This window comes from Mauremys reevesii, linkage group 5 (genome assembly GCF_016161935.1).
Source record: "Mauremys reevesii isolate NIE-2019 linkage group 5, ASM1616193v1, whole genome shotgun sequence".
Taxonomy (NCBI): Eukaryota; Metazoa; Chordata; order Testudines; family Geoemydidae; genus Mauremys; species Mauremys reevesii.
Window position 1 is genome coordinate 12,314,838 of NC_052627.1, and position 17,278 is coordinate 12,332,115.

Here is a 17,278-nt window from a genome sequence, read left to right on the forward strand (position 1 = left end):
ATCATGGCTAAGAAGATGGTTTGTTTGTAAAGAAATGAAGCTGTTTCCAAGGACTCCATGACACCTGCCACCCTGACTAGCAACTGCTGAAGCCCTCATAAGCTCAGCACCACTTCCCAAACTGGAGCAATTTTAAAGATTTAGGGTCAAATCCTGTCTCCAATCCTTTGTGGTCCTAGAGGTCCCTGGCTCCAGTAGAACTGGTGAGGAAGGGAAGAAGGCTGTGATCCTGGTCAAAGGTTCTGAGCCCAGAGCTTCCTGAACTCCAGCATGCAAGAGGGTTGGGGCTGGCCAAGTGGAGGACCAGGGATGAAGCTTGGGAGATCCACATAGCTGCAGATACACTAGCAATCCTGGGACTGGTGGAGGAGCTGTGGCAGCCAGGCCAGTCTTCAGGCTAAGGTGACTGCAAAGCAGTTCTGTTGCTACTCTGAGGCCAGAAGAAGGATTCTTCCCTCCCCCTGCATTCCTTGTAGCTTCTTCCCTGTACTTTCTGCCTATTCTGCCAGGGAAGCAGTAACCTCCTCCAGGGAAGACCTCATTTATCATCCTCAAAGACTCTCCTAAAAGGAGGCCTTTGAAGAGAGAGCATCCAGCAGGTGTTAGTCGTAAGCGGGATGGGATTTCATTGTGGGTTATGATGCAAACAAAGTGTTTGTGAGCAAAAGAATTCTTTAAAATGGGCAAATGTCTTTTGGTGTATTCAATGGCCCTTAATCCACATTACAACCTCATGCATTCAAAAGTGGAGTCGGGCCCCAAAATTTCATGAGATTGGCTCTAAAACTCATGAGATTTAAAAATAATAAATTCAGGGGGTTATTAGTTACCTTCAAGTCTTTCAGCATTTAGGGGTCACATTTTCAAGTTTTTTTTTCCTCTGCAATCATGAGGGCATTTTTTAAATGAAAGTTGAAAGTCTCATGTAATCACATGACTCCAGGAGCTGAGGCTTTAAGGAAAACACCAAAATACTAGGAGACTTGCAATAAAATCATGAGAGTTGGTAACATTTCATTTCTCATGAAATTAGGGGCAATAGGACAACAGGTTTTGGATCAGGAACTTAATTAAATATATTACAATTTAAAGATACTAACTGGTGGCTTTATGCCACCTCCATCTGGCTAAGCTGGGGTACACTGAAGTGGCTTAAATGGCAAGCACAGCTCTGCCAGAGCAGACGAGATGGCCTCCTGTTTCCTGACATAAAGGAAGGCAGAAACAGAAGAAAAATCACAGACTTATACTAGCACTAGCGGAATTCCTTACTACAGACGTAGCTGGAGCCAATAGAAAGAGTTTTTCTGGTGGTATAATAACAGCACCTTCCTAATGACATTAGTGATGCTGACAAAACCACTCTTCTAGCCGCATAGTTGCATCTACACTGAGGGTTTTGCTGGCATAGTTATATCAGCTTAGGGGGGTTGTTGGTTCCCCCGCACACACACATCTGACCAACATAGTTATGCTAGCAAAACTTTGTTGTGTACAGGCTACAGTCCAAACAATAAATCAAAGGCCTTCTACTGCCAGTAAAGGGGGCCATAGGGAAATGGATTGCCATCAGGGGAGAAGAAGGACAGTCTCGAGAACAAGAAGACTGCTCGAACGGGGGACATTATTTACCAGAGGTTTTTGGGCAGGGGTGCATGCAACACCAAGAGGGCGAAGAACGGTGAGTGAAGAAACGTGAGCTATTTTTCCACAGACTAATTGTGCAACCTAGGGCGAGTTATTTCACTTTCGCATGATTCCGTTTTGCCACGTGTAAAATCGAGCTAGTTATGCTCACCCATTGCAGAAAGGGCTTTGCGACCAATGGAACTAAACGTTTGAGGCTTTATAACTTATCGCTGTTTTGGTTTCTATAAGGCTAAATTAGAGCACAAATTGAACAACAGAACAGTCGTTTCCTGCTTCAATATTTATTTATGCAACCAGCCTCTCAATCTGTGCTATGAATTAGACTTGGAGACATGCCAGAGTCAACACTGAAATAGTTTTTTATACTCCCTGCTTTGAGTTTCTGGTGTTGGATTTTCCCACGCTGAGGATTTCACTGTGTCTCTTCCTTTATGAAGGTGGATGTTATTGTTTTTTTGGGAAAAGACAAAAAGAATCCATTGTTTCATAACCTCAGATCCGGCATAACAAGGGAACACATTCTTCTCTCAAAGAGGATTCCTTATCCATGAGGTACAGCTCATAATAAAGGGCAGAAAACTTCCCAGAGCTCCCATCATCCAAAGGCTATGTTTGCTTTATAAATCCCCTTCATAAGGTGCTGCTGTGGCCTACCAGTTCTGCAGGCTGCTGCATTGTGATGGGTTGGAGCCATAGCCTCCTGCCTGCCCCGTCTCACCCCCTTTGAGGTGCCAAACATCTTCAGGGAGCTGGGGAAGCAGCAGTCCCTGTAAAGCTCCTTATGGACCCATGTAAATGCCGGGTGGAATCTGGCCTGCAGACTGTTATTCCCAAAGTAATTCCTTTTCTGAGTGTCCAAGTGAATTTTTGGATGGGGGTGCTCCCGGTTGCGCTGTAGTGTCCTCAATGTCTGTTGGATCTCCTCATGCATAGTAAGGTATGTTCAGGGCTTGGTCAAAAGCAAAATCCTATTACTCTTGTTTTGTAAACTTTGTCTAAAAGTTACTGGTATGGTGGACAGTTATCAGATGGACAGACTTGTTCCCGGCCACTCTGGGGCCAAGTTCTGAGGAGTGTGAGGCGTAATGGAGAGACTGAGATAGTAGTGGGCAAGTGGAAAGCATCTGCCCCTGGCTGACTCCGCATGGCCTGTGGCAAGGTGTTCTACAGGGCCGCATCGCCCCTGGGTTCCCTCCATTTTTGAGTGTGCTCAGGCCTGCAAGCTACGGCCTACACTGCCTTAGAAAAGGTTTGCCAGTATAGCTGAACTGGCAATGCTACACTGCCAAATGATTCTAGTGTAGATGCACCTTATACCGGCAAAAGAGGGCTATGGTCAGTGTAGCTTATACTGTTCCCTGAACAAAATCAGCTATGCTGACATGAGGACTTTTTTGCCAGGACAACTGAATCTACACTAGGGCTTTTGCCAGTTTAGAAATGTTGTAAAAAATTCATTCCCCTAAAGGACTTTAGTTTCTAGTGTAGACCTGGCCTTAATCTGGCATTGGGAATAAATGTAAAACAAGCTCAACTCTATGACCTATTCCCAGGAGCACAAGTAATCCCACCTCTAGGATAACTGAGGTAAGCAGGTACAACCAAACACTTCTAACTGACAGGGATCTGTACATTGAACAGCTGCCTTTTAGATTATACCTTTTTCTGGTTTATTTTATGCCAGTATGTGTCAGCTGTTAGTCAGGACGCATTTAGAATAGCGGGACTAAGAGCAAGCGCATCACAGTGAATCTGATTCCTACACCAGTTTGTGGCCTTCATCTTCTCCTGTGCTGGGGCAGCCGTGTGCCACTCCAGTGGTGTGCACCTGCCCCGAAAGCCTGGCTTCCCAGCAAGATCATTCCATCGCTGGGGAATTGCTAAGTGGCCCATGTAAACCCTCCTAGCAGCTCTGGGAAGGGTTTCTGCCACTGCCTGTGAATTTTAGGCTGCTCGTACTTGTGGTGGGACACCAGCTCAGTTCAGAGCTGCTTCCAGATTGGGAGTTGGGGGTGTGATGACGTAAAAGCGAGTGAAGCCGACTTTCCCATTCTCCCTACACAGCAGCACTCAGGGCCAGCTTTTTAAAGGCAACTAAGCACCTAGCGTTGCAGTTAGGTGCCTAATAGAATTTTCAAAAGCACCCAGATGCCTACATCCCCGGGGAGAGGCGCAGCACATAGGTCTTTAGAGGCCTAAAGATGAAGACAGGTGCCTAATTGGATTTTCAACAGCATCTCATCAGGCTAAATGCCTAACTCTCCTTGAAACCAACAGAATTAGGCACCTAACCTGCTTAGGTGTATGTGAAAATCCCATTAGAAGCCTCAATACCCCTGTAAATCTCACTTTGAATGCACCTGGCTCAGTGGAGGTACACTCCTGATTGATATCAGTATAGTTGAGATCTGAATCAGTTTCCTCTTCTTGAGCTACTGGGTTCTTCAAAAAGCAAACAACAAATAACTGGAGAGAACATAACACTTTACAAGCATGATCCACAGATATACGGATGCAGATATCAACGGATCTAAAATGAATATCCATAGATTTGCAGGGCTCTACAGATCAGGAGCAGCTTCTCAAGGGGGAGTGGAAGAAGTTGGAGCAGTGACATGTTGGGTTTGTGCACCATTAATGCAGCACGGCTGTACAATTCCCCTTGTGTGTTGGTATGCAGGGGTAGGCTGGGGAGGCGGAGGCTAGAGTTTGATGGAACAGCATCTGTGGGAGGGAAGGTGGCAGAAGCAGAGGATCTGGCACAGGGGCGGCTCTAGAGCCCAGCGGGGCAAGCACCCGCCTGGGGCGGCCATTTCCCAGGGGGGCGGCAGGCTGGGCCGGTGGACCTGCCGCAGTCATGCCTGTGGGAGGTCCACCAGAGCCCCGGGACGACCGGACCTGCCGCAGGCATAACTGCGGACGGTTCGCTGGTCCCGCGGCTCGGCTGGACCTCCCGCAGCCATGACTGCGGCAGCTCAACCGGAGCCGCCGGACCAGCGAAGCGTCCGCAGCCGCGGGGGTCCAGCTGAGTCGCGCGACCAGCGGACCCTCCGCAGTCATGCCCGCGGCAGGTCCGCTGCTCCCGCGGCTCGGGGGCGCCTCCCGGGCATGATTGCTTGGGGCGGCCAAATTTGTAGAGCCGCCCCTGATCTGGCATTACCTGGATCTTCCAGTTTTCCCTCCACAGCAGCAGCAGGATACTAAGGCCACGGAGCTATTCCAGCCATGCTTGTAACAATCACATTTGGGTTTTTGACTTTTCCAAAGTTCAGAGGTGTTCGAGTCTCTGGTTTTGATTTGTCTCGCTTTGTAAGTAGGGCCAGCCACTAAATTTGGATCTATACCTAAGTTTGGATACGTGTTAGTGTGGACTGGCTTATTTTTGCAGTTATTGTTGCAAAGCCTGGTTCTCTCACCAGTCTGATGCTTAACTAAAACTCTTTTAGAGCATCTGTTGCAACTGCCTTGGAATTGCTGGGACTAAATATTATTTGTTCACTCCTTTGTATCTCTGAATTTTATTGCTACTTAATACTGGTTTTGGGGAAAGTACAAAAATGATCATAGACCCTCTGAATACATTGAGTTCGATCAGTTGAGGAGGCGCAGAGTCAGAAACAGTATAGTGGTTTAGTATAAATTGAGTTTGCCCACTTCTCTTTTTGGAGAATATTAAGTTATTTTAGGTGTTTAGCCCCTTTTTTTACCACTACACCACTGCTCAGAAATATTTCTAATCATGTTCCCTCAAAAACCAGTATTAGAAACCATCTGTTATTAATTCATGATAGTCCTTTGGTTCCTATGAATCCAGCAACGCTGGGCAAGTTGCTTGGATATTCAGACTGCAGTTTTCTAAAGTCCAAAGCTAAAATATTTCTGACTACTAACAATATGCCTGTCTGAAAACAAACGCTTCACTGAGCCACATCAGAACCCTGATGCCAGAAATGGATCCTCTATTTACTGACTCATGGAGCTCATCTGCACTCAACAGATTTGCCCAAGAGTTCAGTAGGAGAAATGATGCTATACAGCAGTGGTTCTCAACCAGGGGTATGGAGAGGTCTTCCAGGGGGTACTTCAACTCATCTAAATGTTTGCACAGTTTTACAACAGGCTACATAAAAAGCACTAGTGACATCAGTCCAAACTAAAATTTCATACATACACTCACTTGTTTATTCTGCTCTGGATGTGATACTGAAATGTAAGCACCATATTTATATTCCAATTGATTTATTTTATAATTGTGTAGTAAAATGATAAAATAAGTAATGTGTCAATAAGGGTGTGGCTGTGACCCTTGGATATTTATGTCTGATTTTGTAAGCAAGTAGTTTTTAAGTGAGGTGAAACTTGGGGAATGCAGGATGAATCAGACTCCTGAAAGAGGTGCAGTAGTCGTGAAAGGTTGAGAACCATTGCTATAAGGAGCAGCCATCCCCACCGCTCCAACATAAATCATCCCTTTCAGAACTGTGGAGACCAAACCCCATGGAGCACCCAGAGAAGAGGGTTCGGAGTGTGCATGGCATTGAGCCACCAGAACAGATCCAGTGTGTTCTGCTACCCTCTGCTCATGGAGCTTGCGTTTGGCCATCGTTTTGAGAAATGCCAACTTAATCCTAACTGGGTTACTTCCACCTGCTGCAAATCTGCAGTTGATCTCAACCTGAGTCTGGAAACTGGGCAGTGATACACAAGAACGGTCATACTGCATCTGACCAAAGGTCCATCTAGCCCTGTACCCTGTCTTCTAACAGTGACCAATGCCAGGTGCCCCAGAGGGAATGAACAGAATAGGTAACCATCAAGTGATCCATCCTGTCGCTCATTCCCAGCTTCAGGCAAACAGAGGCTAGAGACACCATCCCTGCCCATCCTGGCTAATAGCCATTGAGGGACCCATCCTCCAGGAATGTAGTTAGTTTTTTTTTTTAAACCTTGATATTTTTATACCATGACCTTTTCTGATGACAAAGATCAAACCAAGTGCCAACAACTATGAAACAAAACACATCTTGTTTTTAAGCATATAGTTTAATGTAAAAATGATTGAATTCCAAAGTGCACAGGAATAAAAAAATTGCAACATGGGCCTCAACATTTTTTTCCATTCATTTAATAAAATAAATTAATTAATTAACATAACAAAATCCTAACACACACAACAGCAGGAATGTGAAATATTCTATCTTCATAAGGAATTAACATATTAGAATCCAGATGAATCAAAAATCACTTAAATAAATAGTTTGTTTTTTCTATTCAAATATTACCTTTTTAAATAGAGAGCGAGAGAGAAAAACATTCATGTGCTATAGCACAATACATAATGCTCCCCAAATAACAGCACTTTGGCTGCTTCAATTCGGAAAGCCACAGAACCCCCGGCAGTAGCCAGCCTCAGGCTGGCTCTGACTCATGGTGCTGTTGATGCAACATACCAGTGCAGGGGAGGGGTAACTGTTACCAGTTTACTGCTCTAACTGGGAAAGAGCCAGGCTTACAATAAATACAGCTGTGCTGCAAGTGCATTGCACTCAGACAGCCCTGTTCAGCTTCAGTGGTTTCCAAAGGTCTTCATTTCCCTCAGCAAATCACTTTTCCCCATCCAGTGCTTTCAGCTGCAGAAAGTGGCATATCCCATGCACAACTCAGACTTTTTTTTTTAAAAAAAAACACTCCTAAAATGAAGCACCTCAATAAATAAATACATAAATAGAAAATAGACACTGCTAGCTGGAGTCTGCCTGAAAGCATGTTAACAGAAGGAGGTGGGCTGCTTGCTGATGGACTGGCATTTTCACAGAGATGTTTCCTTCAAGGGGAAACTGGAGGAGAACATCCGAGGTTTTTCTTCTTTGGTTTTTCTTAGCGTTTTGCCTCAGCATTGGCTTGATCTCTGTAAAGAGGGGGAGAAAAGGAACAGCTTAGAAACCTGCTCATGGAACAATTCTCACTAGTTAGAACCTGAGAACTCTTGGGGCTCTGAGCCTGCTCTCAACCATATCAGTGAAACTTCATTAACTTGGACATAGTTACTCTTGGTTCACACCAAAGGAAAATCAAGTGGGCGGGGGGGAACGACACCCTGGTTTTTCAGAAGCACTGAGCACCTGTAAGTCCAATTGTCTCCAGATGGAGTTGCAGCTGCCCAGTATATGTGGCCATTATCAGTGACTTCCCCCAAGCTCACACAGGAAGTCTGGGGCAGAGCAGGGAACAAGAAGAACCTACTTCCATAATCTAACCACTAGGCCACCTTCAAGGTAGGATATGGTGATTATTTATTTACTGGATTGAGTGAGACAAGTTTGGGGAAGATTACTATGCCCTGAGAAGAGGTCACTCTTACGCAGTTTGTGCTAAGGAACCACCTAGCTATTCTTTGAAAATAATTTTTTCATGAAATCCTTCTGAGAATGATGACTCACTTGTCCAAAATTGCTTTAATGATTCTCTTCACCCATTGAGCAGTGGGATCCAAGCACACTTCTCTGCCGTCCTTGAGAGTAGCGCTGCAAAGAAGGAAAACAAAGGTCAGGCATGTATCAACTTGGGGGACTCTGTGGACTCTCATCAGGGTATCTTTCAACCTTTTAAACTACAGGCACGGCTGGTGTCAATTGATATAACTCCATTGACTTCACTAGAGAGCTACACCATTTTACACTAGCTGAGGATCTGGCCCTACATTTGTTTGCTTAAAAATGTTCCAGGTGTGCAAAAAAAAAAAATCATCTCCCTCCCCCTATATATATGCATTCAAGTTTGTTTTTTTTTAAATATTGCCTGGTATCTCTCTCTCTCTCTCTCTCTGGATGTGTGTGTATATATATATCAAATGTCTTTGCCTGCATTGGTATTGCTTTTTACATAAAGGGCTGAATCCTGCATTCCTCTGTCAGGGAAACCACTTATGTACTCAGTGGAGAATTTTCAGTGGGAGTTTTGCCTGCAGAAGGACTGGAGGAATTGGGTTGAAAGGTTGTATTGGGTATTAATAATTTTTCCTGTCCTTCTAATGCAGGTTCTAGCACTCTATAGATAATGCCCATTATTCCCCATGGGCATTTATATTTCCACCCCAGAGATCCTGGACACTATGAAAAGCAAAGTGCAATATCTAAAATTACATCTTTAGAAAGACTAAAAATCACGCTTAAGGAGTCTCCCTGGGTGGTGTGGGCCTGCTAGTGCTTCCCACCCCTTTGAAAACTCCTGGACCAGCACAAGGCAAAGCAGTCTCCTCCTAGTTTAGCAGCAGGTAGCATTTTGCAAAACTACTTACATGATTTCAGTGTTCTCGCAGTGAGGTCCGCTTGGGGTCAGCTTCACATCCCGAATGCTCCTGGGAGGGATGAACTTGGAATGCAGGTCGATGCACTGGCATCGGAGCTCATTCCCCGTCTTTGCCAGACTCATCCCTGGAAAAAACCAAGAGTTGTGTCAGGTTAGCTGAGTATCTCGCCATCTATACATGTGAAGCAGAGGGCTTGGTTTAGCTTGTTGCTTGATCAGACATGCTTGCTCTCTGTTTTTTTTTCCACAAGGGTCTTGGCTAAAAGGTTACCTTGGTCCTCACCTCTAAAAGCTAATTATGAAAAGGTATGGAGAGCAGTTGATGCTGCTGCAAAATGATGTTTGGATTTGTTTTTAAAGACAATTCTAAGTCACCAGTTTTTCTTTTTTAAACCTGCTCTTACTTGGCCAGATTCTGATCTAGTTACAATGATGATGAGCCTAGATTTAAAATCATGTAATGGAGGCTAAGAACTGGCTCCTTGCTTTTCTTCAGTTTTGAGGACTATCTGTGATCTTGTTCTGGGCTCCTATTGCTTATTCCCCACTCCAAGTTAAATCCTCCTGTGTTTGAGACAAGCAAGAGGCGCAGATGAATATTGCAATCAGACGATCACGCCTTTAGCCTGTCTTTAGAACCAGGGGAAAAGCAGACTGTGAGAAAGAGGCAGAAGCAAAACTTTCTATAGCAAAGAGACTGTTTCCCAACATGTTCCACCAGGTGACAGTCACTGCTCTGAAGAGCTGCTGATTTACAGCTCTCTCAAATAGGGTGACTAGACAGCAAATGTGAAAAATCGGGACGGGGTGGAGGGAAATAGCAGCTTATATAAGAAAAAGACCCAAAAATCGGGACATCTGGTCACTCTACTCTCAAATGAAGATTGTTTGTTTGAAAAAGTTTTAACAAGACCTCAACTTTTTAAAATAAGCCTAAAATGAAAATGTCTCTCCAGGCATAATATGCGCATAACTAAGCAAAGTCCTGTGAGCCCGAGGACGGATTTTCTTACCTTCTGATACCGCTGCGTAGGTTAGGAAAAGAGCCAAGACAGCAGCAACCAACTTGCCGTTCATGATGAGAGGTGAGATGAGCTTCCCTCTTGGATTCTCCTGGCTCTGCTTGCTAGGAAGGAGCAGGGAGCTCTCTTGTTGTCTCGGGAGGTTTCTGATGTCTGAGCTGTGGAACCAACCCTCTTATATACCGTCCTGGGGCGTGCAAGGCAGCACTGTGTTTAGATTGTGTCAGGAAATTCCAAAATTGTGCAAGATGCTATTGCAAAATGAGTCACATGGCTGTGGGTAAAACCCACAGTCCTTCCAAGTTTGTTATCCTTCCAATCACGCTCCTTGTGAATGGATTAAATATAAAAGATGTACAACATCGCCGTGTAGTTAGATCAGTGTAACTGGTGGGTTTCTATAACTCATTATTATTTTTTTATTATTAATATGACTATCCCTTTATATTCTTTTGGCTTATCATGTAGCATGTTAAGAAGACATTCAACTCTTGAGTTTCCCTGAGCATTTCTTAGATTGGATATTCTGGGAGGGTTAGTAGAGTTAGCGCCTACTTTTCTCCGTACATTGATTTTGAACACCTGAAATCCTGGCCCCATTGAAATCAAGGTCAAAACTCCAAATCGACTTCAATGGGGCCAGGAGTTTTGACCCTCTGTTTGTAGGATATAGTCTTAGTCTTATTCTCTGGCATTTTTTTTCCTCCACGCCCTAACCAGGAGTTTTCCTCTAACACAATAGTGCTCTGTAGTGTCCTCAATGTCTGTTGGATCTCCTCATGCAGAGTAAGGTATGTTCAGGTTTGGTCAAAAGCAAAATCCTATGACTCTTTTTTTTTGTAAACTTTGTCTATAAGTTACTGGTATGGTGGACGGTTATCAGATGGACAGACTTGTTCCCGGCCACTCTGGGGCCAAGTTCTGAGGAGTGTGAGGCGTAATGGAGAGACTGAGACAGTAGTGGGCAAGTGGAAAGCATCTGCCCCTGGCTGACTCCGCATGGCCTGCAGCAAGGTGTTCTACAGGGCCACACCACTCCTGGGTTCCCTCCATTTCTATCATCTCACTACTAGTACTCTGACAGGAGTATGCTCAGGCCTACAAGCTTAGACCTACGCTGCCCTCAAAAAGATTTGCCAGTATAGCTGAACTGACAATGCTACACTGCCAAACGAGTCTAGTGTAGATGCACCTTATACCGGCAAAAGAGGGCTGTTGTCAGTGTAGCTTATACTGGTTCCCTGAACAAAATTAGCTATGCTGACATGAGGACTTGTTTGTCAGGACAACTGAACCTACACTTTTCAGAGTGGGAGCCATGTTCATCTGTATCAGCAAAAACAACGAGGAGTCCTTGTGGCACCTTAGAGACTAACAAATGTATTTGGGCATAAGCTTTCGTGGGCTAGACCCCAGTTCATCAGATGCATGGAGTGGAAAATACAGGAGCAGGTATAAATACATGAAAAGATGTGAGTTGCTTTACCAAGTGTGAGCTCAGTCTAATGAGACAATTCAATTGACAGCAGGATACCAAGGGAGGAAAAATAACTTTGGAAGTGGTAATGTGTGGCCCATTTCAGACAGTTGGCAATAAAATGTGGCTAACAGTGAGGGAAATTAGTATTGGGGAAATTAGGTTTAGGTTTTGTAATGACCCAACCACGCCCAGTCTTTATTCAGGCCTAATCTGATGGTGTCCAGTTTGCAAATTAATTCCAATTCTGCAGTTTCACGTTGGAGTCTGTTTCTGAAGTTTTTTTGTTGAAGAATTGCCACTTTTAGGTCTGTTAGTGAGTGACCAGGGAGACTGAAGTGTTCTCCTACTAGTTTGGAATGTTGTGATTCCTGATGTCAGATCTGTGTCCATTTATTCCTTTGCGTAGAGACTGTCTGGTTTGGTCAATGTATATGGCAGAGGGGCATTGCTGGCACATGATGGCATATATCACATTGGTAGATGTGCAGGTGAAGGAACCCTGGTGGCGTGGCTCATGTGGTTAGGTCCTATGATGGTGTCCCTTGAATAGATATGTGGACAGAGTTGGCACCGGGGTTCGTTGCAGGGTTTTGTTCCTGGGTTGGTGTTTTTGTTGAGTGGTGTGTAGTTGCCGGTGAGTATTTTCTTCAGGTTGGGGGGCTGTCTGTAAGCGAGGACAGGCCTGTCCCCCAAAGTCTGTGAGAGTGAGGGATTGTCCTTCAGGATAGGTTGTAGATGCTTAATGATGCGCTGGAGAAATTTCAGTTGGGAGCTGTAGGTGACAGCTAGTGGCGTTCTGTTACTTTCTTTATTGGGCCTGTCCTGTAGTAGGTGATTTCTGGGTACCCTTCTGGCTCTGTCAACCTGTTTCTTCACTTCACCAGGTGGGTATTTTACTTTTAAGAACACTTGATAGAGATCCTGTAGGTGTCTGTCTCTGTCTGAGGGATCAAAGCAAATGGGGTTGTATCTTAGAGGTTGGCTGTAGACTGTGGATCGTGTGATGTAGTCCGGGTGAAAGCTGGAGGCATGTAGGTAAGTATAGCGGTCAGTAGGTTTCCGGGATAGGGTGGTGTTTATGTGCCCATCGCTTATTAGCACTGTAGTGTCTAGGAAGTGGACATCTTGTGTGGACTGGTCCAGGCTGAGGTTGATGGTGGGGTGGAAATTGTTGAAATCTTGGTGGAATTCCTCAAGGGCCTCCTTCCCATGGGTTCAGATGATGATGTCCTCAATGTAGCACAAGTAGAGTAGGGGCGTAAGGGGACAAGAGCTGAGGAAGCGTTGTTCTAAGTCAGCCATAAAAATGGTGTCATACTGTGGGACTATGCAGGTACCCATAGCAGTGCTGCTGACTTGAAGGTATACATTGTCCCCAAAGGTGAAATGGTTGTGGGTGAGGACAAAGTCTCCAAGTTCAGCCTCCAGGTTTGCCGTGATGGTATCGAGGAGGCTATTCCTGATGGCTTGTAGTCAATCTTTGTGTGGGATGTTGGTGTAGAGGGCTTCCACATCCATAGTGGCCAGGATGGTGTTTTCTGAAAGATCACCGATGGATTGTAGTTTCCTCAGGAAGTCAGTGGTGTCTCGAACATAGCTGGGAGTGCTGGTAGCGTAGGGCCTGAGGAGAGAGTCTACATAGCCAGATAATCCTGCTGTCAGGGTGCCAATGCCTGAGATGATAGGGCATCTACGGTTTGGGGTAGCAGATAGAATACCCCTGGTCAGGGCTCCAGGGGTGTGTCAGTGTAGATTTGTTGTGTTTCTTTAGGGAGTTTCTTGAGAGGATGTTGTAGTTTCTTTAGGGCTTTTGCCAGTTTAGAAATGTTGTAAAAAATTCATTCCCCTAAGGGACTTTAGTTTCTAGTGTAGACCTGGCCTTAATCTTACATTTATTCCCAATGCCAAACAAGCTCACAAGATCCACTCTTCTGACATATTCCCAGGAGCACAAGTAATCCCACCTTTAGGATAACTGAGGTAAGTAGGTACAAACAAACACTTCTAACTGACAGGGATCTGTACATTGAACAGCTGCCTTTTGGATGATACCTTTTTCTGGTTTATTTTATGCCAGTATGTGTCAGCTGTTAGTCAGGACGCATTTAGATTGCAATACGTATCAGTTCTCTGTTTGTTATATCCCTTTGTAGTATTTACTTAAGGAATTACCATAGTCCTGTGTGTCTTTCTTATTGCTGAAAATGAACCATTAGGAGTCACAGCTGTCCCTTTACGGGGGTACATTTAGAAAAGAATGGTAGATCAGCTCTTATTTTATCTCAATTGTATATTCTGTCCCAATCAAGGGCCAAGAAATGTCAACTATTTTTTGCATATAGTATATCGGGAGCTGAAGTCTATAAAGCATAACTTAGAAAATAGCTACTTTTTCCTCTCGGAATGTGGCTGGTGAACCATAGTAATGATCTGAACCACAGTGCTTAATTGAATGAAGACGGTCCATGATGGAAAGAATAGGAGAATGAAGAGCAAGCGCATCACAGAGAATCTGATTCCTACACCAGTTTGTGGCCTTCATCTTCTCCTGTGCTGGGGCAGCTGTGTGCCACTCCAGTGGTGTGCACCTGCCCTGAAAGCCTGGCTTCCCAGCAAGATCATTCCATCGCTGGGGAATTGCTAAGCGGCCCATGTAAAGCCTCCTAGCAGCTCTAGGGAGGGTTTCTGCCACCGCCTGTGGATTTTAGGCTGCTTGTGCTTGTGGTGGGACACCAGCTCAGTTCAGAGCTGCTTCCAGATTGGGAGTGGGGGGTGTGATGACCTAAAAGTGAGTGAAGCCGACTTTTCCACTCTCCCTACACAGCAGCACTCAGGGCCAGCTTTTTAAAGGCAACTAAGCGTTAGGTGCCTAACAGAATTTTCAAAAGCACCCAGATGCCTATATCCCGGGGAGAGGCGCAGCACAAATGTGTCTAGGAGCCTAAAGATGAAGGTAGGAACCTAATTGGATTTTCAATAGCGCCTAATCAGGCTAAATGCCTAACTCTCCTTGAAACCAACAGAATTAGGCACCTAACCTGCTTAGGTGCATGTGAAAATCCTATTAGAAGCCTCAATACCCCTGTAAATCTCGCCTTGAGTGCATCTGACTCAGTGGAGGTACACTCCTGATTGATATCAGTACAGGTGAGATCTGAATCAGTTTCCTCTTCTTGAGCTACTGGGCTCTTTAAAAAGCAAACAAAAAAGTAACTGGAGAGAACATAACACTTTACAAACTGGTTTTGTGACTCAGGCCAGTTACTTGGTTTTGCCAGACTATTTTGGGGATTATTGTTAGAGGGAGAAAACATTGGATTTCCAACATTGCAATGCTGAGCATTTTATCTTTAGCAAGATAACAAGAGTCAAGCACCTTGGCTATATCTGCCTGCAGGACAAATGACTGACATCTGGAGCGAGGTCAAGTCCATCTAGCCACTTAAAAGAAGAGAGAGGGGGAGAGAGAGAGAGGTTCTTTTGGAGACCCAGCCCATGTGTCTAAAAGGATTACTGGATTTCCACATAAGTGCAGCAGTGACTACTATCAAAGCAAGGTTCAGGGAGCTGAAGAGCTGAACTAATCCAATTTCAAATATCCGAGTCAGGGCCGGATTAAGGTTATGAGGGGCCTACAGCTAATGGGAGGGTAGGGCCTAAATGTGAATGACATATTGCAAACAAAATTATGAAGTCATCAAACATTTTTTCTACACACATCTACAAATTTTTATTTCTGCAGAATTAACAAGTTTATTCTAGTCTCACGACACTCAATTCTCCAAACAGGTACTTCTGAGTAAGAGGTAGCACGAATGATGCTACGCTGTCCTTCTCTTAGGTAGTGGAGTGCTCGTCTGAATGAGGACGAACACTGCAACATTAACAAACTTAATCTAAAGCCTTTCAGCTTTTGAATGACTAGGAGTTTACGAAAGAGAGCTATTCCCTGTTTTGTTCTCTGTCCCACTGAACAAAAAAGACTTCATTGAAAACCAGCATCTTAAAAGAACCATTAAGTATCTTTCAAAAGAACAATCTAGCCGAGACTGCTGTAGTGACACCCTTGTTACACCAGGCCTGGGGTTTGTTTACAAGGCTGGTGTAGAATGAAGGGAAAGCTTCCTGTTTTGTTTACATGTGTAAATCAAGCAGACCTTGATTATTTTTTTTTCCTTAAAATGCTCAGATTCTGCTTATACCAGATGTGAAAAAGCAGATGGGACCAAAATTTATTCTTGTGCAAAAGTCTGTTCTCCCTGAAGTCAATAAGACTACACAGGTGTAACTGTCAGCGGGAATTGGCTGTGATCTCATTCTCTTCTCGAATCACACACATTCTGTGCTTACCCAACATGTTGCACTTGGGAAAGAAGTTAGTTTGAGTTGGGGGGCAGAAGAATGAGGACTAACTTCAGGTTTATTAAGCTTTTAAGTTTTTTTGGAATGAAACTTAAAAGAAATCAAATGTGAGGTACTTGTATGATGGATTGAACGGCTAGAGAACCAACATAACTGGCCTTTAGCCTATTCAGCTAGTCTTCCTATCCTAGCCTGCTAAGAAGTGGATTTAAAATCCTTGAGGGAGAAACCTACCACATTGTGTGCTGAGCTTCCTCCAGTGCTTTTGCAACCCCTTAAAAGTACAAAGCTGCGTTGGCCTGTGGAACTAGGCTGAGCATAAGGAAAGAACTTGGCTGCCTGTGCATCCCAGTACAGAAAAATACATCAAAGAAAAAAATTGGATGTCTTTGATTTTGAGTAGAGTGCAATGCAGTATTGAACACAGGGCATCATAAACCTGAAGCCCCTCGATGGAAGGCTCTGTAAAACTTAAAAGGACTGGTATCCAGAATGGGAGGTTTGGTTTGGTTTTGCCTACATATGTGCAGGAGCTCGTTCCTTAGGGCTAGTCTACACTCACACAGCCGGGTCGATGCGGTGAGTACGACTTCTCGGAGCTCAAACTATCACGTCTAATCTGGACGCGATAGTTCGAACTCCGGAAGCGCCGGGGTCGACTTCGGTACTCCACCACTGCAAAAGGCGGTGGCGGAGTCGACCTTGGAGCCGCGGACTTCGATTCCACGATGTCTGGATGGGTGAGTAGTTCGAACTAGGGTACTTCGAATTCAGCTACGCTATTCACGTAGCTGAACTTGCGTACCCTAGTTCGACCCCCGCTCTTAGTGTAGACCTGCCCTTAGACATGGGAGGGGCAATCGTTCTGGCTGGAGCTGGACAGAGTGTGTGCAGGTTCTGTGCAAGCTTCCCACCCTACTGCTCTGGTACTCCCTCATCCCCTTGCCTCTCCCCAAAGGCTGTCACCAGAAATGGGACCCTAGAAGATGACAGTGACGGCACTAGGACCGAGGAGGCAGTGTCCTGGTGCCCTGCCAGCCTCAGCTGAGGAGAGGGACAGACGGAGCTTCTTCCCTCCCTGACAGCTAAGCAGAGCTCTGGAGAAATCAGGGATGAGGGGAGCAGGGGTGGGGGATGACAGTGTCTGCTCAAACTACCCCCGCGGCTGGCATGGGTTTCTGTGGTAACTGGATTTTTAGTGTCTGGTCACCAGTGTTAACTGGATCCCTGGCAGTGTGTTCCTGGAGCGCAGGGAGATGCAGCAGGCTGCTGGCTGAGCTCCTCCCAAGCCACGGGGCCTGCTTTGCCTTTCCTGCTTTGCCTTTCCAGCAGCTCCCTCCCCATCCCCAGGCCCCGGCCTGACCAGAAGGGCCTAAAAATAGGAGGCCCTAAGGCTATCGCCTTATGAGCCTATGGGTTAATCCAGCCCTGATCAGAGTTGGGTCTGAACCAAAAG

At 45.2% G+C, this 17,278-nt stretch overlaps 1 protein-coding gene across 1 annotated transcript; it reads right to left on the reverse strand.

Annotated features, from left to right (window-relative positions):
• Window positions 1-7,512: 7,512 nt before the first annotated feature.
• On the reverse strand, window positions 7,513-10,117 carry LOC120406446 (interleukin-8-like). The gene is made up of 4 exons (XM_039541341.1): window positions 9,972-10,117; window positions 8,948-9,083; window positions 8,091-8,174; window positions 7,513-7,558 (listed from the first exon to the last, which is right to left on the reverse strand). Exons 1-4 carry the CDS (start codon window positions 10,033-10,035, stop codon window positions 7,528-7,530), a joined length of 315 nt encoding a protein of 104 aa, XP_039397275.1. The 5' UTR covers window positions 10,036-10,117; the 3' UTR covers window positions 7,513-7,527.
• Window positions 10,118-17,278: the final 7,161 nt, after the last annotated feature.